This window comes from Syngnathoides biaculeatus, chromosome 4 (genome assembly GCF_019802595.1).
Source record: "Syngnathoides biaculeatus isolate LvHL_M chromosome 4, ASM1980259v1, whole genome shotgun sequence".
NCBI classification, from domain to species: Eukaryota; Metazoa; Chordata; class Actinopteri; order Syngnathiformes; family Syngnathidae; genus Syngnathoides; species Syngnathoides biaculeatus.
In genome coordinates this window covers 33,584,995-33,607,271 of record NC_084643.1, presented here as the reverse complement: position 1 = coordinate 33,607,271, position 22,277 = coordinate 33,584,995, and the positions used below count along the sequence as shown (strand labels likewise).

Genomic DNA, 22,277 nt, shown 5'->3' with positions numbered 1-22,277 from the left:
TCTGCGGGCTCGACAAACAATGCTGCCGCATCGACACATATAGCACCGCGACTTACATAGTTGATTAAGTTATTATGATGCGGATCTTTTGTTACTTCTGAGAAGATTACGTTCTCCCCAACTATTATGTTTTTAATAACTCTATACACACCTACCTGTCATTTGGAACCCATGAAGCTCTCGTCCTTTGCACCTGTGCAATCAATTTTTCATAACGAACTGGGTGTTTTGGAAAAGTGTGAAGAGTGAATCCATCCTCCCGAGTGTTCGCGCAATATCCACCAATGCAACGAGATGGCATTTTGGCTCATACGCAGGAAAAAAAACAGCTACTTTCCCGCCAGTAATACTGGTATAAACACACAAAGCCACCAGTGTGGGCATCTGGAAAAAATGTCACTTCCTGCTTCTTCTCCAAGACGAATGCCTCAAGAGGATTTTCATGGCAGGAGATACAAAAATCCGTACACGACAAAATCATGATGTGTGTTGAAAAAATTGATGGGTCCATTCCAGCTGCCTTTATTTCATTAAAACACTAAAAATCATGCTTTACGTGTCAGTTGAACTTTAAAGAATAAACAGAATTAAAGTGTACGTAAACAAATGTGAAACGTCATTATCCAAATCGCTTATCCTGACAAGGGTCACGGGAAAGCTGGAACCTATCCCAGCCAGCTTCGGGCCAAAGGCGGACTACACCCTGAACTGGTCGCCAGTCAGTCGCAGGGCAGATATCGACACCATCACTGAGCAGGAATCAATCCCACGCTGCCCGCACCAGAGGTAGGCGTGTGTACCACAACACCATCAGTGACTTTTTTTCAATTGTGAAATTTTAATTGTAAATTATTGTATATTGAAACTGTATCACTTGAAAAACAATTTATATCTGAATTGAAAATGCAAATTACAAATTCAATTCAGCTATAACAAATGTTGTGGAATTATTACAAATTCTAAAAGTTTAATACTTTTAAACTAAATTGAATAAATTTAAACTAAAAAACAAAAATGCCACTTTAATTAAATCATATATTTCACTAAGTAACAATATAGTAAATGTCTACAGATAAAGGTTTCCTGCTAAAACACCTGCCGCAAGTACTGTCCGTATTATAAAAACACTCGTGACTGTAATGCGAAATAATTCTGTATTTGTCTATACCTTCTTTAATTGAATAGATGCCTACGGCGACTACAAGTACACGGTTGTTTGGTACTCTGCAGTTGACTAATTACACCACGTACAGATTTATTAGGGAAGTCTTATTTTGGATTTTTTTTTTAAATCACCAACCGCAGTGTTTTAGGTTAATTCAAAATCGAAATAAAGCGCAAAGAAAAATGTTTAAGAAAATAAAAGTGAGTTTCATCCTGAGGAGAATATTAACATGGGGACAATTATTAGGCAACAGTTAGTGTGTACAGTACAATTATGACCCAAGTGAATGAAAAATATTTTCCCATCTGTTTTCTATTTTCATACAGTTCAGTGAGAGTTATAAATAAACCACTCCAAATTGTCCCGACCAAAATGGATAGAAACTGATATACTGTACTTGGCCAGTAAACCTGATTCTGATATTGTTGATGTTAGATATTTCAGGGGTGCTGTATCCCTTTGAGAAACTTTTAATTATTTTTTACTTTTCAGTTGGTAAAATCCATTTTTAGACCAATTTTCTCAAAAGAAGAAACGCTGGACACAGTATAGACACCCGTAGATGCTGCACAAGGAAATTCAGTAGCCTGCATGGTACCCACTGTAATTGAATAAATAAACACCCATGGTCAATACATGAGAAAATACAACAGCCCGGTACTCTCTGTATTTGAGTTAGGTCAGAAAATAAGAATATACAGTTACCTGGAACAAATAAACACTTCTACACACTAAACGTGGCAATACAGTAGCCTGGAACACTCTGTACTCCAGTAAATAAACACCCCTGCATAATACAACATTTTTCAAGCCACTTAGCTTGATAGTATCTGTAGTTTAATGTGGCCACATATGAGGAATTTCAAAACTAAGCCCGGTACTCTCTGTAGTTCAGTGCGGCTAAGAAATGAGAAAATACTGTATAGTGGTACCCTCTGTAGTTGAGTGCAGCCACTGAGTGAGGAAAAACAGTAGGATGGGATCCTCTGTACTTGAGCGTGGCTGCTAGGAGGAAATACAGGAACCTAGCACCCTTTGATAACAAATACAGGGAACCATAGGGGGCAGGTATACCTTCTGGAGAGTGTACCCGAGAAACGAGGAAATACAGTGGCCAGTTGGACTCTATAGTGGCGTGTAACCATATTTGAGATAACACATAAACCTGCCACCTTTTGTAGTTAGTTCTATGTGGTTGGAAATACAGTGGGCAGGTAGTCTCTTTAGTTGAGTGTGTCATCTAAACGAGGAAATATAGTAACCTGGGATTTTCTGGAGTTGATTAAATAAACACCCATGGAAAAGATCAGAAATACGTTTACGTATAGCCGAAAACCCTCGATAGTTGAGTAAGGAATTTTCTGTAGTTGAGTAAATACAACGAGCCAGGCTGACTGCGGTGCGTTCAGCGCTCGTGCGGATTTTCCAGCGTCTTCCACATTGTCTGTTTTCGTGCTACGTGTGCGGCGTTCAAGAGCATCGTAAACGGTACATTAGTGATCAGGAAAGCAGAGATTGGGCTCCGCCTTCCCCAGCATCCATTAAAGCATCCACGGTCGCGGTGGCATCGCCGCATCCATCCCGTGTGGCTGCTCGTCAGCGGGGATGATGACAACAGCGACGACGACGACGATGATGATGATGATGATGATGGGTTGGTGTGGTGGCGAACCGACGCTGGAGGACATCTTCTTCTGCCCAGCGCCGCCGACGTCGTACTGTTTTCGGGTGACAGCGGAAGGAGACAAATAAATAGCATTGCTCGCTCTTTAGCCAGCTAAGGCTAAGGCAATCCCTTTAGCTTAGCTGCTGACTGTCGGTACTTTTCTCCCCCATACCCCCGCCATGTGGAGACATGCTGGCGGAGAAGAGGACATTTAAAAACCCGAGCTCTCGATTAGCCTCACAGCTAAGCTAGTTAGTGAGTAGTTTCTTTTTTTTTTTTTTTTTTTTTGCCTCCCTCTCCCTTTCTTTCTGCCGATGAGGATGCTAAGCGAGGGGAGCGACTGAGTGGCCGAGTGAAGGTGCGCCTCAACACCCTCATGAAGGTCATGACAGCGAGAGAATGATCATGCTGGAAAAACAGGTAAATTGCGAAAAGGTGGGACATTTTGCCACCGAAAGCACATCTGGACCTCGGGCTCATTTGCATGCGGCTTATTGGGATAATTAGCGTCACCTGTGACCTAAGACGCCCCTTACTGTTATTTTATGAGGTTTTTTTTTTTTTTTTAAATCAACTAAATGAGAATTTTGTTCATTAGTTGTCACTGTAATGTGTGTGTGATCTTTTTTGTGGGAAGGAACAAAGACAGCAAGTTGTTGCAGTTGTTTATATTTTTATTTTTAAAGAAACCCTCATGCCCAGGGGAGAACAACCTATAGCAGGGTGACAAATGAATGCCATATTTGTGGAATAAAAAGAAAATGGAATGAGCATTTCAAATGCCCCAAATCCTCTCACAAATTCAATTGATGACTAAAGTACATGAACTATTCCAGTGGCCACACTGCTCTCTTAATAAATAAGGTTCCATGTGCAACATTTAAGTTGACTTTATCGGCCAATTCACATACGTTACGTCACGCTAATTTTGATGCATTGACTTGGAGAAGCCCTCTGAATTCTGGACCGTAGGAACTTTTATGTGGCTGTTTTAAAATTAAACTTGTCAGCCAATCGGAGATGGGGTTCCCAGAGTAGTAGACTCAATGAGAAGATCTAGGCAATGTGCTAAGAAATTATGAAGTTAGACTGGTTTTACTCCAATTTGCCCAGTTTTTTTAAATGCAATATTACTCAAAATCACTCTTTAAACAATTAATTGTTTTCCATCAATTTTCTCTGAATTTTATCATCCAGTTTATAAAATTATTGGTGCAACGTTTTCAGGTTGAAGTGACTATTCCAGTCAGACTTAGTCTATCATTTTCAAGAAATCTCGTCACGTTTTTACAATCAAAAACAGAAGGCGTAACTGACGAGGTGTCATTCACCTGCTCTGCACTCTGGTGCGTACCCCACCAGACTCGCGGCGACCTGCTTCAGGAATTTTTGAAACAATTTTTCAATAGCCACCACCTGAAAGTAAAACAAAAAAGCCCATCCCTCATTAGCTATCAACAAACAAAACCAGAACGAGAGGACCTCAGTTAGCTCAGAGGATTCAGAAGCAATGCAGAATGAAGTCATTTCCTTTTGAGTTTTCAGAATTTAAATTTTCAAACTGTTAAATGTAATGTTATGGTAACGATGACGAATGTGTCAGGTGGCAAAGATGGGGTTGTTTGTAGTGCTAGTGCGATCTTAAAAAATGAACATCCTTCACACAGTCATCTGAAAAATAGCTGTAACAGCAGATCTGGAATTTGTTGGTCTTTTTTGTTTGTTTTTTACACAAGACCAAGAATTGTCCATATCAAAAAATGGGGGTACTATTCATAAATCTTTCACATGAATGTTCTTGAAAATAGCTACAACAGTGAATCTGCAATTTGTCTTTTGTCACATGGAACCCATAGTCAATAGTCAACAGAACATGGTGGTATGAGTCATAAAGATCTCCGGAGATCCCAGAAAACTGATATAACAGTAGATCTGGAATTTATTGGTCTTGCAGAACCCAGCAACGGTTTACTACAGCAAATGGTGCTACCAGTCATAAGCCCCTTTCACACAGATATCCTGCAAAATAGCTGTAACAGGAGATCTGTAATGTGTTTGAGTTGTTTTTTCCCCAACCATAGAACTCTGTGATCATTTACTACAAAAAATACTGTACTGATCATAACTTTCATACAGAGATCCCACAAAATAGCGGTGGCACCTAACAATAGATAATAATAATATTTAATAATAATTTCTTTGCCTATTGCACTCAACATTGTGATTGTTTACGAGGATACGTGGTGATGCCTAATGAAAAGCATTTTTTAAAAAAACTGACATGCAAAATGTAACACCTCTCCCACAAAACACATTGAAAGCAGATGGGGTATTGTTGCAATTGTGCGTAACTGCAACAACTACCTTCAACTCAACAGGGAAAAAGAAGGGAGAGTCTCATTTTAGACTCCACACTTGTCTTTTTTTTTTTTAATTAAAATGTTCACATGCCCACCATCCTGCCTTTATTACTACCTCAGAGATCATCAGTCGACACCCCGTTCTTTGTTGGTACCTTTTGTACAAAATAGTGACAAACGAAAATCCTGCCTTTAACGGACAGTCTGAAAGGATTTTTATTTTTTTTTTTTCCCCTGATCACATCACACGTTTGCCTGGTCAAATTCATGATAATTCTTGATAAAATTCAGAGAGCCCAACGCTAACTGCTGAGTCAGGAGCAAGCGTGTTAAATTTAACACTCGACACTCACCACAATTGAAAAAGTGACGTGTATTTGTGTGCGTGTGATAGTCATCACAAACAAATGTTGCAGCCTGTAAAATGCAATGACAGTACTTTTCAAATTCAGTATTTTTGTCATTTGAAGCTCAAACCTGATACCCTAAACCTGCCTTGGAACCCTGCTTGAACCCCCAAAGGTTTTTAAAATCATTTTCTCTATCTTGAAACCCAACTTTGAAACCCTAACCCTCATTTAAAGCCCGAACAGTATTGAAAGACCAAGTCTAGCTAGAAACCCCCACTCAGCCTTGAAATCCTTATTTAAAACTGCAACCCTGGTTTAAAGACCTAATCCAGGTTTTAAACGTTACCTTAAATCCAGAAACCATCCTCAAAACTCTAACCCAGCCATGAAAACATCTTTGAAACCCTTATCCTTTTTTAATCCCCTAGCCGTGTCATCAAACTTTAATTTCAAACTCTATCCCTTGTTTGAAACCGTCATACGATCTTGAAACCTGACTTTAAAAATTGAATTCTGGTCTGGAACTGTTCTTTGAAAGAAAACCAAACCCTCATTAAAATCCCAATATAAAGCCCAAGATATGAAACCCTAATGCTCTCTTCAAAACCTAATTTCAAACACTAAGCCTCGTTTCAAACCCTAACCCAATCCTGGAACCTAACTCTAAAAACTAAACCCTGGCTTGTCTTCCTACTTTGAAATCCTAAGCCTTACTTGAAATATATCGGCTCCCCTCTAAGTAACTAATCATCACCTCCATGTCGGTTAAGAAGTCCCACTTTCAACACGTAACCATATCACTGAAGGTGGACGAGGAGTAGCCAAGAACTCTTTTGAAATGTTAAACACGCTCAGGTGTACAGTTCACCTTTCATATAAAACACAGAGGCAGAGAGGAATAAATCTTAAATATTCTGTCCTGTTTTCATATTTAATTAACCCAATTAGAAACCCTTCCATTATGATTTTTACAGTGAATGTTTTTATCACAATTTTTACCATTCCTGTGAAAGGATGTTAAATGATGAAAAAAAAAAACAAAACAAATAGAAATAAGTAAAAAAAAAATCCCTTAATTTAATATAAATCACTTGTTGCTAAGCAGATTTCACTCGCAATGAATGAACCCTTTGTGATTGGCGTAAAAGTTCTCTTGATAGTCACGCTGTTGGCATTGGCTTGTCTGAGAGTCCTCGTCCATGTTGCTGTGACAACAGTATTCATGAGTACGACATTCTCCGCTACGTGCTAGCATCATTAGCACATGAATGCGTGCTCAATGGCCACTTTGTTCCCACGCGCTGGCGGCAAACATGGCCGCCCACCGCAAGTGTCCGGTGCCAAGTGAAGCAAAGGCCGGGTGAGGTGGCGACCGATCAGACCAGTCAGCAAAGCACTCATGTAAAAATACACAACGGGGCGCATGTTACCATGGAGACAAGCGTTTGCTGGCATCACCCCTAACTTCAAATCCCCGTCCTTATTTAAAAGCCAAATCTTGTCTTGAAACTTTAAGACTAACTTGAAAGCCAACCGAGACATAAACCGTAAACTTACCCTGCAACGCTTGCTTAAAACCTTATCATTGGCCTAAAACCCTGAACCTGATTTAAAACCCAACTTTAAAGCCCTTATATTGGCTTGAAACTCTAACTTTATTTTGAAACCCTGATTTAAAACCCTAACACAGGCTTCAAACCCTAAACCCTGGCTTGAAATTCTAACCTTTGAAGTCCGTAACAAAGGCATGACCCTTACCTGACTTTGAAATACTACCTTGAAACCTTAATCTAGGCTTAAAATACTAATATAAAATGCTGGCATGAAACTATTTAAAAAGGTATAAACCTATCTTGAAACCCTAAATTTTAGAAACCTCAACTTGAAATCTTCACCGCTATTTGAACCCCTAACACTGGCTTGACAAACACTAACCCTGTGTTGACAAACTAGTTTGATTGGCTTGAAACCTGATTCGAGATTTGAAAACCAAATTTTAAACTCAAATAATGGCTTAACACCCAGCCTTAAAATCCTAATTTGGAGCCCTAACCCTGTCTTGAAACCCTGACTTGATACCATAACACTGGTTCAAAACCATAAAACTAGCTTCAACCGTACTTTAAAACTTTAACTTTTCTTTGAAAACCCTCACACAAACTTGAAACCCTACTTTGAAACCTTAACTAGAAACCGTACTTTGAAAGCGTGCAGTGCATGCGTACTACACACAGCGAGGCAGCAGTGAAGTAATAAAGGTGTAACGCAGACTGTAAATCAGCTTGAGTGCTTGGCCACACAAAGGCCAGCTTTCACTCTCACTTCCTGCAATGCGGGAAAAATGCCAAATTTTAACATTATTGTCACACCGCAAAACATACTGTTTGATTAACTTTTTTTTAACTGTTGTATTACACTAAATAAAGTAAAAAAAAAAATCAAATCTGTTTTGTGATTAAACTAGACATTAGGTTACATCTATTACCTGCAAGGAGCTTTGTGTAAACAGGAAATAGACCACACCGCCGCTGTGTTTGATTGACTGGCAGTGAGGCGGCATAGCAACAGAGGAGACACTTTTAGGACAGTGTAACATTCCAGCAGGTGGCTGTGAGTGAGTGAGTGAGTGAGAGAGAGAGAGAGAGAGGGAGGGGGAGAGACTGAGACACGGGGAGAGGGGGGGATGGTGGCAGAGATAAAAGGATCGAGGAAGAATAGAGAACCAAAGGGAGGGAGAGACAGATGAAGGGATGGAGACGGTGAATGGGGAAGAAAAATAAGAAGGGGAGGGATATAAAGAGAGCGAGGAAGTGATTGAGGGCGTAAAGGAAGGTGTGTGAGAGAGATGGACAAAGAGGAATGTAGTAAGGAAGGATAGAGAGGAGAATGGGGAGGAAAGGAAGTGATTGTGGGAATGAAAGAGGCGAGACTACACAGGAGTAGGAAGCAGAAAGGTAGTAAAATAGAGGGAGGGAAAGGGAGAAAAGTAATGAAGAGGGGGGAGTAAGTACTAAAGGAAGCGAGAGGGATTGAGTGAAAGACTGAAGAAGGAACAGAGGAGGAAGAGGAAGGATGAAGTAAGGACAAAAAGAAGAGGGAATAATCAGGTAGAGTGGGATGGAGTGAGGAAGAAAAGAGATAAGGGAGAGAGACTGTAAAAGAGAAGCTGAGAGAAAGCGAGAGATTGGAGGAGACAAAAAGGCGAGAGAGAAAGAGAGAGAGAGAGAGCTGCAGAGCCCCCTCCCCAACCCCTTCCCTTCAGGACACCCACAATCCATCAGTGATGGACTCGAACACCGCCGCATGGAGGCAAACGTGGATGAGTGACGGCAGAGGAGTCGGAGATGATTGAACGTGCTGACCGGGACTAGCGGACTAGGACTAGGGTGGGGTTGATGCAGCAACAACAACATGGAGAAGTGTTTCGACGTGTCGCGAGCGTTGGCGCAGCAGCCCGCCACCATGATGGGCACGTTACACCTGCCCATATACCTCATGGACCACCTGGTGAGGGCGCCACCGCCACTTTGTATTTGTGCAAACTGTCATACAAGTTTGTTTATGACCGCATGCGTGGAAATTGTCTCCCCAAAAATTGACATGATATTTTTTTGTCTTACTTCCAGGGGCGTTTAAGATAGGGTTATCATTTTAAATCTGGGTTGCAAGTACATAAGAGAGTAAATTTTATTCATAGCACTTTTAAATGTCAAATGCAATACAGACTCATAACGGTCTCCATTTTACAGTTAATTTTTAATTTTAACATTGACAGTTGAAGTCCTGGTTTTCAAATCAAGCTTTCAAGTCTTTTCCAAACAAGGATTCGTGTTCCAAGTTAGGGTTTGTAGCTAGAATGAAGGTTTCAAAGCAGTTTTAGGATTTTTAATTCGGCCCATCACACCTTATTTAAGGGTTCAAGCAATTGGTAATGCCGTGGTTGAAATAAGTGTAAGTAGTATAAGTGAAATGGCACAGGGAAAAAAAATATTGAACACATGAAAAAAGGGAGATGTAAGAAGCCAAGACAACACTTAAAATATAACAGCCATCCAGCCCGTTGTCAGTGCAAATAAATATCAGATGGTTCAGTCCTAATTGATAGCCAACAAAAAAGGGCTCATTGCCAGGATGTGAGTCAAGACACATTTCAAGATTGGTAAGCAAAGCAAATTTATTTGTATAGCTCATTTCATACACGAGGTAACTCAATGTGCTTTACATGATTAAAAGTATTTAAAAACAAAGAGATAAAACATTTAAATGGGATCAAAATAACAAAACATATATGTATAAGGACGTACAATTAAAACCACGTACAGTGCAAGAAATGTGATTTAAAAAGTGGAAATATTCTAAAAAGCTTGAGGGGAAAAAAGAAGTTTTCAACCTGGATTTAAAAACATTCACACTTGGGGTTGACCTCACCTCTGTTGACAACTTATTCCATTTGTGTGCAGCATAATGGCTAAATGCTGCTTCACCATGTTTGCTTTGGACTCTGCGCTCCACTATTTGACCTGAGTCAGTGGATCTCAGAGCTTTACTGACTTTGTATTCCGTAAGCATTTCTTTCATGTATTCAGGACCTAAATCATTTAGTGATTTATAGACCAGTACTTTAAAATGTATCCAAAAGCTAACTGGAAGCCAGTGCAAGGACTTTAGGATTGTGGTTTTATCCTCTGATTGCTTGGTTCTGGTCAGAACGTGACCTGCAGTATTCTGAATGCGATGCAGCTGTTTTATACATTTTTTTTTTTTTTTTGTGTGTGTGGGGGGGGGGTGGTCCAGTCAGAAGACCATTATAGTAGTCAAGTCTACTTGAGATAAAAGCATGGATGAGCTTTTCCTGGCCTGCTTGACACATACAAGCCTTCACTCTGGATATGTTCTTCAGATGGTAGAAGGCAGTTTTTGTGATGCAGTTGATATGACTGTTCGAAGTCAGGTCAGAGTCAATAAGAACACCCAGGTTTTGGACTTGGTCTTTGATTTTTAAAGACAGAGAGTCCAGGTATTTACGAACTGCAATCCTCTTTTCTTTATTGCCAAAAGCCATTATCAGTTTTGTTGTGGTTTAGTTGAAGAAAATTTAGGCTTATCCAGTTATTTGCTTTAGACAGTGGCACATAACCTCAATTGAGCGGTCGTCATCTGGAGACACTGCTAAATATCATCTGTCATCTCCATAGCTATGATAGTCAAAATCAAAGTTTTGAAGAATTTGACCAAAGGGTAGCATATACAGGCTGAACAGGAGGGGTCCAAGAACTGACCCTTGAGGGACCCCATAGGTCATTGCCACTTGTTGAGATTGAGGACTTCCAATGGTTACAAAGTAGCTCCTTTCCTCCAGGGAGGACCTCAACCATTTAAGGACCACTCCAAGAGCAAAAAGCTGTCTCAAGACCAGGGGTGTCAAAACTCATTCTAGCTCAGGGGCCACATGGGGGGAAATTCATTACCAAGAGGGCCGGACCAGTAAATCATGGGCTATATATACACCAAATTCTTTACTTTTTAACTCAAAAACAAAAACATAATTGTTTTCTTTGTTTTAATACAGTCCCATATAGTACAAATCCAACATCAGTATTAATCAATAAACATTTCAATTTTTTTTTTTTTTAATTCTGAGGGAAAAAGCACACACAATCCCTCAGTTATTCAGAGAACAGGGTGTCATTTCTCAGGCCAAAATGTCTAAAATAACAGAACCTTGTTCCCTAAACAAGTGCAAGAAGAACGTATACTGTCATGATACTGCATAACAACTTTGTTGCCCCTTAGCAGTTGTTTTTTCAAGTTATTCAGGTGGTCTGTGACATCCACCGTAAATGCAAGGTCCTGCATCCATTCTGCGAATTGAAATTCCAACACTGGTTTGCCATTTTCTTCCATGAACTGTCCAATTTCTTCTCGTGAATCAAAGAAAGGCCTCAGCACAGCATTGTGTCTTAACCACTTTACCTCTGTGTGGTATGGCAGACCATGGATGTGGTCATTCTCTCAGAGAAGGCTGACAGCGATTCGCACCTCTGGATCGCATGCAATTAAGAGTTTTGATTAACACCTTCATGGCTTTATTCATCTTTAATGACTTGAAACTCAAAGCTTCCTGGTGCAAAATACAGTGAAAAGTCCAAAAATCACATTCTCCATTTGCAGGTTGCACTCTCTCTTTTACCTTTGTCACAACATCTGTTTTTTTCCTGACCATTGAGGGCGTACCATCGGTAGCGCGGGACCAGTGCTATGACGAGTGCTGTGAATTTATCAGCTGCTGTAGTCCTATCATTCATTGGCACCCTCTCCACAAACTCTCCGGTGACTGTCATTGTGTCAGACTAAAATGGCCAGTTGTGAAATGTCAGTAATGGTCATGTTTTCACCAGTTGCAACTGAGAACGCAATAAATGACTTTACTTTGTGCTCTAACTGGCTGTTAAAAAAAAAAAAAAAAAAAAAAGTGAAAAATCGCAAATCCTATCTGCAACCGTGTTTCTCATCGATCTCATATTTGAAAAAGCCTGGCGGCCTTTCAGGGCACACAATCTTCACTGACTTAATCATGCATGTTTTTACAAACTCAGCCTCATTAAATGGCTTTGAAGCCTCTGCGATTTCATTAGCAATGAGGTAGCTAGCCTTCACAGCAGCGTTGCTGTGTTTCTTGAGACCCGCCAATGGTTCAGTCACCTTCTTTCTTCTCCGGTTTCCTTGAAAGTTGTCAAATTTGTCTGCATAAAGACTCAAATAGTGGCGACGAAGGTTATATTCTTTCAGTTCTGCAACATGCTATGAGCACACCACTTTTGTGAATTTATAGGAGGATAATTACTTTTCTTGGAAGACTCTCCACTCTATGACCACTTTTCTCATTTTTGACAGACATGTTGTTGCAATGAGGGTGCCAAAGTACACGTTAAAAGTACCGTACCGTGGAAGCTGTAATAGTGCGGTCAGTGCACAAAGCAGCCCATCTAGACAGCACGTTTGACCTACTTACTCTGCCCCGGTATAAACGGTTTGCTTGCTGAACACGATTGTGATAATTACGCAATCAGAACAGAAGTTGCTTTTAGTGGAAAAATTGGAGCTTGTTTTTGTGTCGGTGTGCATGCCATCATTTTACACTTTACAAAATCATCCGCGGGGTGGGCTGGATATGGCCCGCGAGCTGTACGTTTGACACCCCCACTCAATCTTCTTAGCCGCTTATCCTCACAAGGGTTGTGGGGAATGTTGGAGCCTATCCCAGCTGTCAACGGTCAGGAGGCAGGGTACACCCTGAACCGGTTTCCAGCCAATCGCATGGAGACAAATAGTCACACTCACAAACACACCTAGGGACATTTTAGAGTATCCAATTAATGTTGCATGTTTTTGGGATGTGGGAGGAAACCAGAGTGCCCGGAGAAAAGCCACCCAGGCACAGGGAGAACATGCAAACTCCACACAGGCGGGTCCAGGATTGAACCCGGGACCTCAGAACTCTGAACCCAGCGCTTTCCACAGTGCCACCCCAACACCATTGGAAATTACCGTATATTCTGGACAATAGTGCGCACCGGTTAATAGGCTCTGCCTGCTCTGTGTATTTTTTTTTTTTTTTATTCCCCCATACACAAGCCTCGCTGGACGATACGTCTCAAATATACTGTATACCGTATGTACTGGTGCTTGGTAAAAATTAGATTTTCACACAGACCTCGTTCCCAAACAGTAACACAACAGTGAAGCAGCTGAAACATAACAGAAAAGTCATTTTTATTCACCTTCCCCCTGTTCACTAAAACCACTAAAGTATCGGGGTTCCGCACCCTCAGAAAGTCTCGCAGATCATGTCAGTCAATCTCAATGTCATTTTTATCTTGTGTTCCCGCTGAAGTTGTGCTGTTCTCCTCACGTAGCAGTCAAGTCTTTTAATCTTCTTCATGCTGCTCCGAGGGTTTAAAATTCACCGGAAGAGCTTTTCATGCAGCCACTTTTTGTGTAAGATTTTAAAATGAATAAAATCAAAAATATATATTTTGCGTTCGTTAGTTCGCCAAGTCGGGTTTACATAAAGTCCCACAATGCATCGCGCTGGTACACTTTCCCAAAGAGAGACGAAAGAGAGGATCAGCTGGTAAAGCGTTGGCCTCACAGTTCTTAGGACAGAGGGTCAAATCCCGGGCTCCCCCTGAGTGGAGTTTACATGTTCTCCCTGGGCCTGCGTGGCTTTTCTCCAGGCACTCCGGTTTCCTCCCACATCCCAAAAACATGAAACATTAATTGGACACTCTAAATTGCACCTAGGTGTGATTGTGAGTCCGGCTGTTTGCCTAGATGTGCCCTGCGATTGGCTGGCAACTCGATCAGGGTGTACCCCGCCTTCTGCCTGTTGACAATTGGGATAGGCTGCAGCACTCCCGCAACACTCGTGAGGATAAAGCAGCTCAGAAAATGAATAGAGTGTCATCCAGCATCCTGCTTTCAGGGCACCAAAAACTAGCGCAGTCTTCTATGGTCAATTAAGGTAGATTCTTCTCCTACGCCCGCTGAAAGTAAATTCTGTTTCTTCTTCTCCACATTTGAAGTGTCTGCGCATTTCCAAACCAGAGTTCATTGTGGGGACCAGCCATGTTTGAACCATTTAATTCAAACAAGTTTTTAGTGTAGTTTTAAACTCATACTCACTAGCGAAAAAAATACTTTTAACCGCATCGGAAAAAAGGCCGTGGGGTTCATGGTGCCTGAAAATGTAGCAGCTTCTTGTCCGGAAAATATTGTAATTATTGTTCCAAAACATAAAGATGGCATTGGTTATAGGTGCATAACTATGATTCTGTTTTGAGATAAGGTTCCAAATTAGGGCTTCAAGTCAGTTTTAGGGTTTTAAAGTTTGGGTTAGAATTTACAATTAGGGTTTCAAGATGCTATAAGGATATCAAGTCAGTCTTTCAACCCTGGGAAAGTAGTTCGAGAGTCTTAAATTATGGTTTGAAGTCATTGTTAAAGTGTAAAAGTAAGGTCTAGTAAGGGTTAGATTGCAGAATTGGGGATTAAGGTATGGAGTTAAAATTATTAAAACCACCTCACTTTTCTTTAGGGTTTTAAATGTTTGGGTTTGGGTTTCAAATTAGGGTCTCGGACAGGGTTAAGGTTTTTTAAGTCAGGCTTCATCCTGGGTCAAACATTCAAATCAGGGTTAACGTTTAGGGTTAATCGTGTGTGTGTGTGTGTGTGTGGTGTGTGTGTGTGTGTGTGTGTGTGTGTGTGTGGTGTGTGTGTGTGTGTGTGTGTGTAAGAGATGGACGTGTCTGGTCGTGTCTGCAGATATCCACCCCCTTCTGCCTTTGCTGCTCTTGTGTCAGCTTGTCTTATGTGAAGACGGTCTCAAGTGTCAGTGTTTGTTTCTTGGTAGTTGCTGTTTATTTCCATTGTGTAATGTGGCGGTTATCCTGAATAACTGACGAGGAGGAACCTTTGCATCAATCATAGGACATTTTCAGTGTAAGGAAGCAATAAGCAACCACAGCTGTGACAAAATGCTGTACAGAAAATTATGTATAAAATAAAATAATATAGATATGGACTCGTTCACTCCTGTTAACGTTAATATTCGTCAACTGTTTTTCAACGGATGACAAACAGGTGTGGAATAGGATTCACAATCAGTCCAGCTTTAGAGTTCAGTTAGATTAAGGAGTGAATCTTGACTTTTCAGGTCGAGGGAGAGACGTCCCAACACATTGGAAGTCAGACACATTCAAACAGAGCAGGGTCCGACATTAATGGTGGCCCAAGGCCATTATGCTGCTGTGTCAGGCCTCAACCTTATAGACACTGGGCCCGGTCGGGCCCGTACAAATTTCTAAAATTTTTTACCAAGACCGATTGCAATTCTTTTACCACCAAAACATCCTGTCCTAGACAGTTGTTTGGAGAAATTGCAACTAGCACCGCCCGACTGGATAAACAGGCATGCATTCCGGTTAGCCTCAAGATGCTAGACGAAGTTAACATTGCCAGTCGCATACAACAGCTCATACATTGCAACCCGTAGAATGTTAATATGCCCTCCCTTCGCGCCCGTTAAAATGTTTATTGACACCTTAATTGGAGTTTATTGTGGAATTAACTGCAGAACCAAAACAATTGCCCTTGTTTTGTGGTTAGAGTATGTTCGGAAAGTCAATCTGATGCTCTCATTGTGTTTTGACCGTGGAGTGTTCAGAGAGGAAGAGCCCGCTGTATTTTTCCTGAATGTATGAACAAGCGCATTGGCCATATGTCACATCAGCCGCCATATTGAATGTGTCAGTTCTCCCTGTTAACGTCTCGTCTAATCTGACACAACTGCCACTCTTGTCACCTCAGGTGTGTCGTGAATATTCAATATATATATATATCCATTTTCTCTTCCGGATAGCCTCACTAAGCTTGCGAGTATGCTGGAAGCTTTTCATATTAAGTGCGTTGATTTAATAAATTCAGTTTAATGTTTTATTTAAACAATAAATAAAGCTTTGCATGATTTAACACTATTTTGTTAAGATAAAATATGTTTTCACGATTTATCACTGTATTTTATCCCAAGTAACAAGCAAGCACTGATTAGAAAAAGACTGCAATGAGTACCCTGGTATTCCGAATTTTTTCAGCAGTTTATTTTACTGTGAAGGTCAAGGTACTCCTGGGCATTAATATGGCACAACGTGCTTACGTCACATATGTTATTGCACACTTTGACTGCTCTTTGTTTGAATCACCAGCTGTATGTGGTGATAGACATTGATGATGCAAAAGTAACTACTGTTAGACTGAAAAAGTAACTGTAGTCTAATTATTTTCTTGGGAAAAGTAACGTGTTGCTTTGGTCGTAATGCAAAATGGAGGATTTTTGGGAATCACTGCCCTTCTTGCACGCTTGGTGAGCCTATCCAAAGTGTGTGTGTGTGTGTGTGTGTGTGTGTGTGTGTGTGTGTGTGTGTGTGTGTGTATGTGTGCGTCAGTGATCAATCTTCCAGTTCTTTTGGGACCTTCCCACACATTTTTGTCAGTGCCTCGCTTTCGTTTTGTGCCTGAAGGTCACACACGCTCTCGTCTTCCTCCTCGTTAGCTCTCGGGCTAACCGCCTTGACGCAGGCCGGGCTTCTTTCAACTCAAGTCTCCACAAGTTAATTTTTTCCCCAGTGTTGTTCCTGCGCTTGTTGACACAGCTGGATAAGCAAACATGCGGCAAGAGCGAGTGCGTTCGCGAATGTGTTCACCACACTTTTAAGGGGGAGCAGGAACGGCACGGATCTCCTCTGGGGGCTCTGGTTCAGAGATGGGGAGCTGGAGCCGTTGGACTTGCGGACTGCTGGTCCGATCGGGAATCTGCTGGGAGGCGGGAGACTTTGTCGGGACCGGAATACAGGTTGGGCTCGCTTTTGCAAATTTTGAGAGAAAACCACGTGCTAGATCACAAGAATTTACAAAGTAGGGATAGGGGACCCCTTTTTTTTAACATTGTGAGTTGTCCAACGAGTTTAAAAAGAGGTTTCTTGTCAAATAGGACAAAAACAAGGACAGAATGGTGTTCTGGTTCTATTTGATCTCCTATTGATTTCGTTTCAGTTTGTTTTTCATGACCTCGCTTGGCACACAAACACGTTGTTGCTAAACATGACTGTATCAACAAGAAGTATTGTTTCTACACTTGTTGTTCTTTTTTATGGTTCATTATAGTCCACTACAGCTAGATTTACCACAAAGGAGAATTACACAAGAATACATGATGCACTACTCCGATCTACTACTGTTAATCTTTCGACAAGAGTCCTATGCTTTCAAGGGGAAAAAAAACAGTTTTAGAATAAAATGTTTTCAAAAATGAAAAGAGTAATTTTACAAAAATAGTACAAGATTTTTTTTTTTTTTGGTAGTTTATTTCTTCAGATTACCACACTTGCAACTCACAACACTCCAATTTCCAATTATCTTAAATGGAAACACCATTTATCCATTCCAGCCTCCCAACCTAAAAAAAAAAAAATCACCCCAAAAAATCTGTATTGAAAACAAATTTATTTATTTTGCTTATTTCATACACAAGGTACCATAACGCAATCTGCTTTACTTCATTGAAAGCATTTAAAACCTGGAACTGGGAGTGGCATCAAACAGCTTGAAGCCTGTTTTTTTTTTTTTTTCCAAAGAATTGCAAATTTATCTGTCAAACTGCTAGTTAGTGTTAACTGAGTTGAGTTCACTGCTACCAGACAGCAACGTACCTTTTTGGTCTCAAGTCAAAAAAGAAAACGGTTGAACGATTCTTCGTATTTTGAAAAACTCGTACGTCGGGTCGCTTTTATCTCCAGCCACCACTGTAGTCTTATTTTTTAGAGGGATAATAAAGTCATATTTTTTCAAAAAATGAATTCCTAAAAAAGTCATATTTTAACTAGAACAAAATTTTACCTTTTCCCAAAATAGTCACATTTCTTTTTTTTTTTTTTTTTCAGAATTACATGTTTTTTTTCCTTACAGTTTTTTCTCGAGCAAATAGCGGGCTATTTTTGTATTAGGTTTTTTTGTTTTTTTTTTAAGATAAAGGCAAATTTTTTTTAGAGAAACCTTTCGTCTATATATAACTTTTTCTCTTGAAAAATCTGCTTGTTGCGGCACAGTGGATCAGCTGGTAAAGCGTTGGCCTCACAGTTCTGTGGTCCCGGGTTCAATCCTGGTCCCCCTGTGTGGAGTTTGCATGTTCTACCCGTGCCTGCATGGGTTTCCTCCGGGCACTCCGGTTTCTTTCCACATTCCAAAAACATGCAACATTAATTGGACACTCTAAATTGATCCTAGGTGTGATTGTGAGTGCGGCTATTTGACTCAATGTGCCCTGCGATTGGCTGGCAACCAGTTCAGGGTGTACCCCGCCTCCTGCCCGTTGACAGCTGGGATAGGCTCCAGCACTCCCCACGACCCTCGTGAGGATAAACTGTGAAGAAAATGTGGGAGGAAAAATGTTGCCCTATTTGTGTGCGTGAATGTGTTTGCGCTGCCATAGTGAATGAACCCCAACAACAAAACCACTGCATCTGCTGCAACAGAGATACGATGCCTTCAGGGATACTTTGGAAAAATGTGCTTTGTCTTATATGCTGCCGTTTTGTCACCTAATTCTCATCGTTCCAAATCATTTGCTTTATTTGTTTAACCTTGTATAAGCCTTGTGTGAGCTAAAATGTAGCTAAAAATTACTCTAAAAATAAATACCACGGTTGTCACAAATGCCTTATTCCATTAAGTTAAACCAATTCACACTTTTAAAATTTTTAATTATTTCAAAGTGACCCATTCATGAAAGTGAAGGTATGAAATGTTCAGTGTAATAATAAAACACAATCGAGTCCATTTGTTTATTACAATATGAACAAAACATATATGAGCTTTTATTCTATTGTTTTCATACAATGCTAACCATGGTATAATTTAACTTAACTTAATTGATGGAAATATGTTTTCCGTGCAATTATTGTTCTGGCTAGGCTTGATTACCAACAGCTTTCTTCGGTGGCAATGCAGGTACTGCGCGGCTCTGGGCGTGGTTTAATAATCATCCATTCAAAGGATAAGCGGTTCAGAAAATGGACGGACAGATGTTTTATTCATAGGCACCTTTTTGGCCGCTGTTGGCCATAGGACTTGAACCAACGAGCCTACCACATTATATGCTGACTTTACTACTGTGCAATGAGACTTTAACACAGATACAAATTACATCATAAATTATTGTATTTAGGGACATTGGGAAATCCATCAATCCATTTTCCATGCTGCTTATCCAAATCAGGGTCGCGGGCGTGCTGGAGCATATCCCAGCTATCTTTGGGCGAGAGGTGTGATACACTCTCTAAACTGGTCGCCTGCTAATCGCAGGGCACATAGAAACACCCGTTTGCACTCACATTCACACCTACTGGAAATCTTGTCATCAATTAATCTACCCTGCATTTTGGGGGGAATGTGGGTGGTAGCATTTATTTTATTACTTCAAAATTTATCACTTAAAAATTAACCATTCATGAAGGTGGTACGAAAATGTGCTTTCATTTTAAGAAAAAGGCCAAAAAGAAAGGTAAAGATAAAATACATGTAGAGGCTTTATTTGATGGTTTAAAAAATGAGAGCTTTGGAATTGTTTACAAATATTCATGCCTCCAGTTAGCGTTTTTTATATTATTTCAAAGTGGTGACCGGTTAAACATGGCACCATTTTTATTTAAGACTTCGACGTTAGGAATACCCTTCCACTATTCCACTATTGCGAGGCTACCTTAGCAAAAGCTGTGATAATGTTTGTCATTTCCCACGGTCTCGAACGCATCGGTAGCTGTGGGCGCGGCTTAGTAAAGCCCCTGTCTGAGTCACGATTCCCGTAAACGCATCATCATAATCTTCAGCATCGTCGCCGTCGTCTGTCGAGGAAAGCGTCCGCTGCTCGGTAGTTTCTAAGTCGACGTCGCGAGCAAAAAAGCTGCCGATATGTGGCCTCCTCCGCGGTGACCGCCGCCCTATCTGCCTGCCTGCGAGGGGCTCCCATGGTGCGCTTCGGCCTCGTCGAGCCGGGCCCGGTTGAGATGTTCGAGTCGTCGTGGCGGGCGCGGAATGTGTGGAACGGGGTTAAACTGGAGGTGTCCGACGGCGGCGGGCCGGTCGTGCTACACAGTTTCACGCAGCTGGACCCGGACCTGCCTCTGCTGGAGGTGAGGCCCAGTTTGGAGTTGTTGGGTTATGGGGGGGTGGATGATACCGGTTCGTTTGTTGTTGGGAGACTCCTTACTGCAGGGGTGGTATTTGACGTCACCGTGTAAAATCTTAAATCAGTGATAGCATGATATAAATAAATATATAATAAGTGTGTGTGTTGGGAGGGGGGGGGTGCAGTGGATTACTGTTTAACACATCTCCCTCACAGTTCTGAGGACCGAGGTCCAAATCCCGGCCGCGACTGTGTGGAGTTTGCGTGTTGTCCCCAGGCCTTCGTGGGGTTTCTCTGGGTTCTCTCGTTTCCTCCCACATCCCCAAAACATGCATAGTTGGTTAATTGAAGACTCTAAATTTCCGATAGGTGTGTATTTCAGTCCAAATTGTTGTTTATACGTTGCCTTCGATGGATTTGCTACCAGTTCAGGGTGAATATGCTGTTTCTCGCTCCAGCGATCCCCGGACCTTTGTGAGGTTAAGTGGTCCAGAAAATGGATGGATGGCTATTTACATTTTATTTGCAGATAACTTTCTGGGCTCTCTCGGCCACCATTTTAAGGTAAACACTATCAGATATTAATAAATAGTAACATAAAATCAAAAGCACATGTTATACAGTAGTATTAAATGTGCATACATAACAGTATTTAAGGTGGAATACACACTAGGGGGTCATCCATAAAAAGTTGCTAAAATAAATATGCCATTTTGAGTGGATGTAAACACAAGAACAGTCCATGTTGTTATCTGGTTACAATGCATGTTCCTAATTAAATGAGCTTGTCTGACACCTATGTTTACTCTTGACAGAGAACATAGTACATAGCAGTATAGAATACTGTGCGCCAAAACAAAAATTAAGATAATTTTTTGCAACTTTCCAATTGAAGTTTGGTTGTCTGAAAATGGAGGTCATCAAACATAATCGAGACTGACAAATGGTCTGCGTGTGTGTTGCGTTTTTCCTCTACCCAGCGCTTCCCTAAATATCTAGCATGTTTGTGTTGTTAGCTCACGTGTGTTGTCGAATGCCACACAACATCTTAGCTGTATCTAAATTTGCCTGTTGGGATGATTACAACATGTATCAGGGAGTGCAGTCCAGTTCATTCCCGTCATTTGAAGTGTATGTGTATGACATCTCTCCATTATTTCTTATTATTTTTTTAACTGCGATTATCTATTGAACGGTTCAGAGTGGTAGCATGTTTTGACTGACATTTTTTAGCTGCTGGATATCTGGACTGAAAGGTTTTTCTATTAAAGGGCTCCTGTCATGGAATGGATGATTTTTAGTATGTTATTAATGAAAAACGTCAGCCAGTATGGTCCCATGGGTTTTTTTTCACCACAAAACATGCTTTTTGTAACTCCCGCCATGAAAATCCTCGTAGGGATTTGTTTTCGAGAAGAAGCAGGAAGTGACGTACAGGACAGAGGCGCCCCCTAGTGGACTCGTTTGTTTCCATTAGTTTTACCTACGGGAAGGTAGCTCGTTGTTCCTTCGTGTTAGCCAAAATCCCGGCTCATTGCATTGCTGGACATTGCTTGAACACTCTGGAGAATGGATTTAGCCTTCATAAGTTTGCAAGAGACCCGTTTCGTTGTGAAAAATGGATTGCACGGGTGCAGAGGATCAGAGCTTCGTGGGTTCCAAATAACAGGGAGGCAGTAATACGCCCCAGCCCGACGGTGTTCAACAAGTACTGCGGCGGCTTTGAACAGCTCCATTATATGCCACCACGGCGCCGAAAATCAGCCACACCGGCTGAGGCGCCGCGTTCGGCGGTTACTGCTTCTGCGAAGGCTGCGCGTCAGGCTTTGGGGACAGGGGTGGCTCTGAAGAACCCAGCCGAGAATGCCTCACTCAGCCTCGTGCGTGCATAGAGTGCCCCGGCTCGACTGTGTTGCTCAGTACTGCGGCGTCTGTCCCCCCTAAAGCAGGACGGCTCGCCTCTGTCATAAGCCACACCGGCCAGCTCATCCGTGAT

The 22,277-nt window shown here is 41.3% G+C and overlaps 1 protein-coding gene across 4 annotated transcripts in view; it reads left to right on the top strand.

The window, feature by feature from the left end:
• The first annotated feature begins 1,062 nt into the window (after positions 1–1,062).
• LOC133499548 (ral guanine nucleotide dissociation stimulator-like) overlaps positions 1,063–22,277 on the top strand; it is a 42,357-nt gene continuing 21,142 nt past the window's right edge. Inside the window, exon 1 of one of the 4 annotated variants that reach the window (XM_061817699.1) lies at positions 1,063–3,251. In XM_061817699.1, the coding sequence (XP_061673683.1) occupies positions 3,231–3,251 (21 nt within the window). In that variant the 5' untranslated portion in view covers positions 1,063–3,230. Of the gene's footprint in view, positions 3,252–16,622; positions 16,952–19,923; positions 20,286–22,277 lie in introns of those variants that run through there. The other 3 variants (XM_061817697.1, XM_061817698.1, XM_061817696.1) reach the window with 3 other exon arrangements.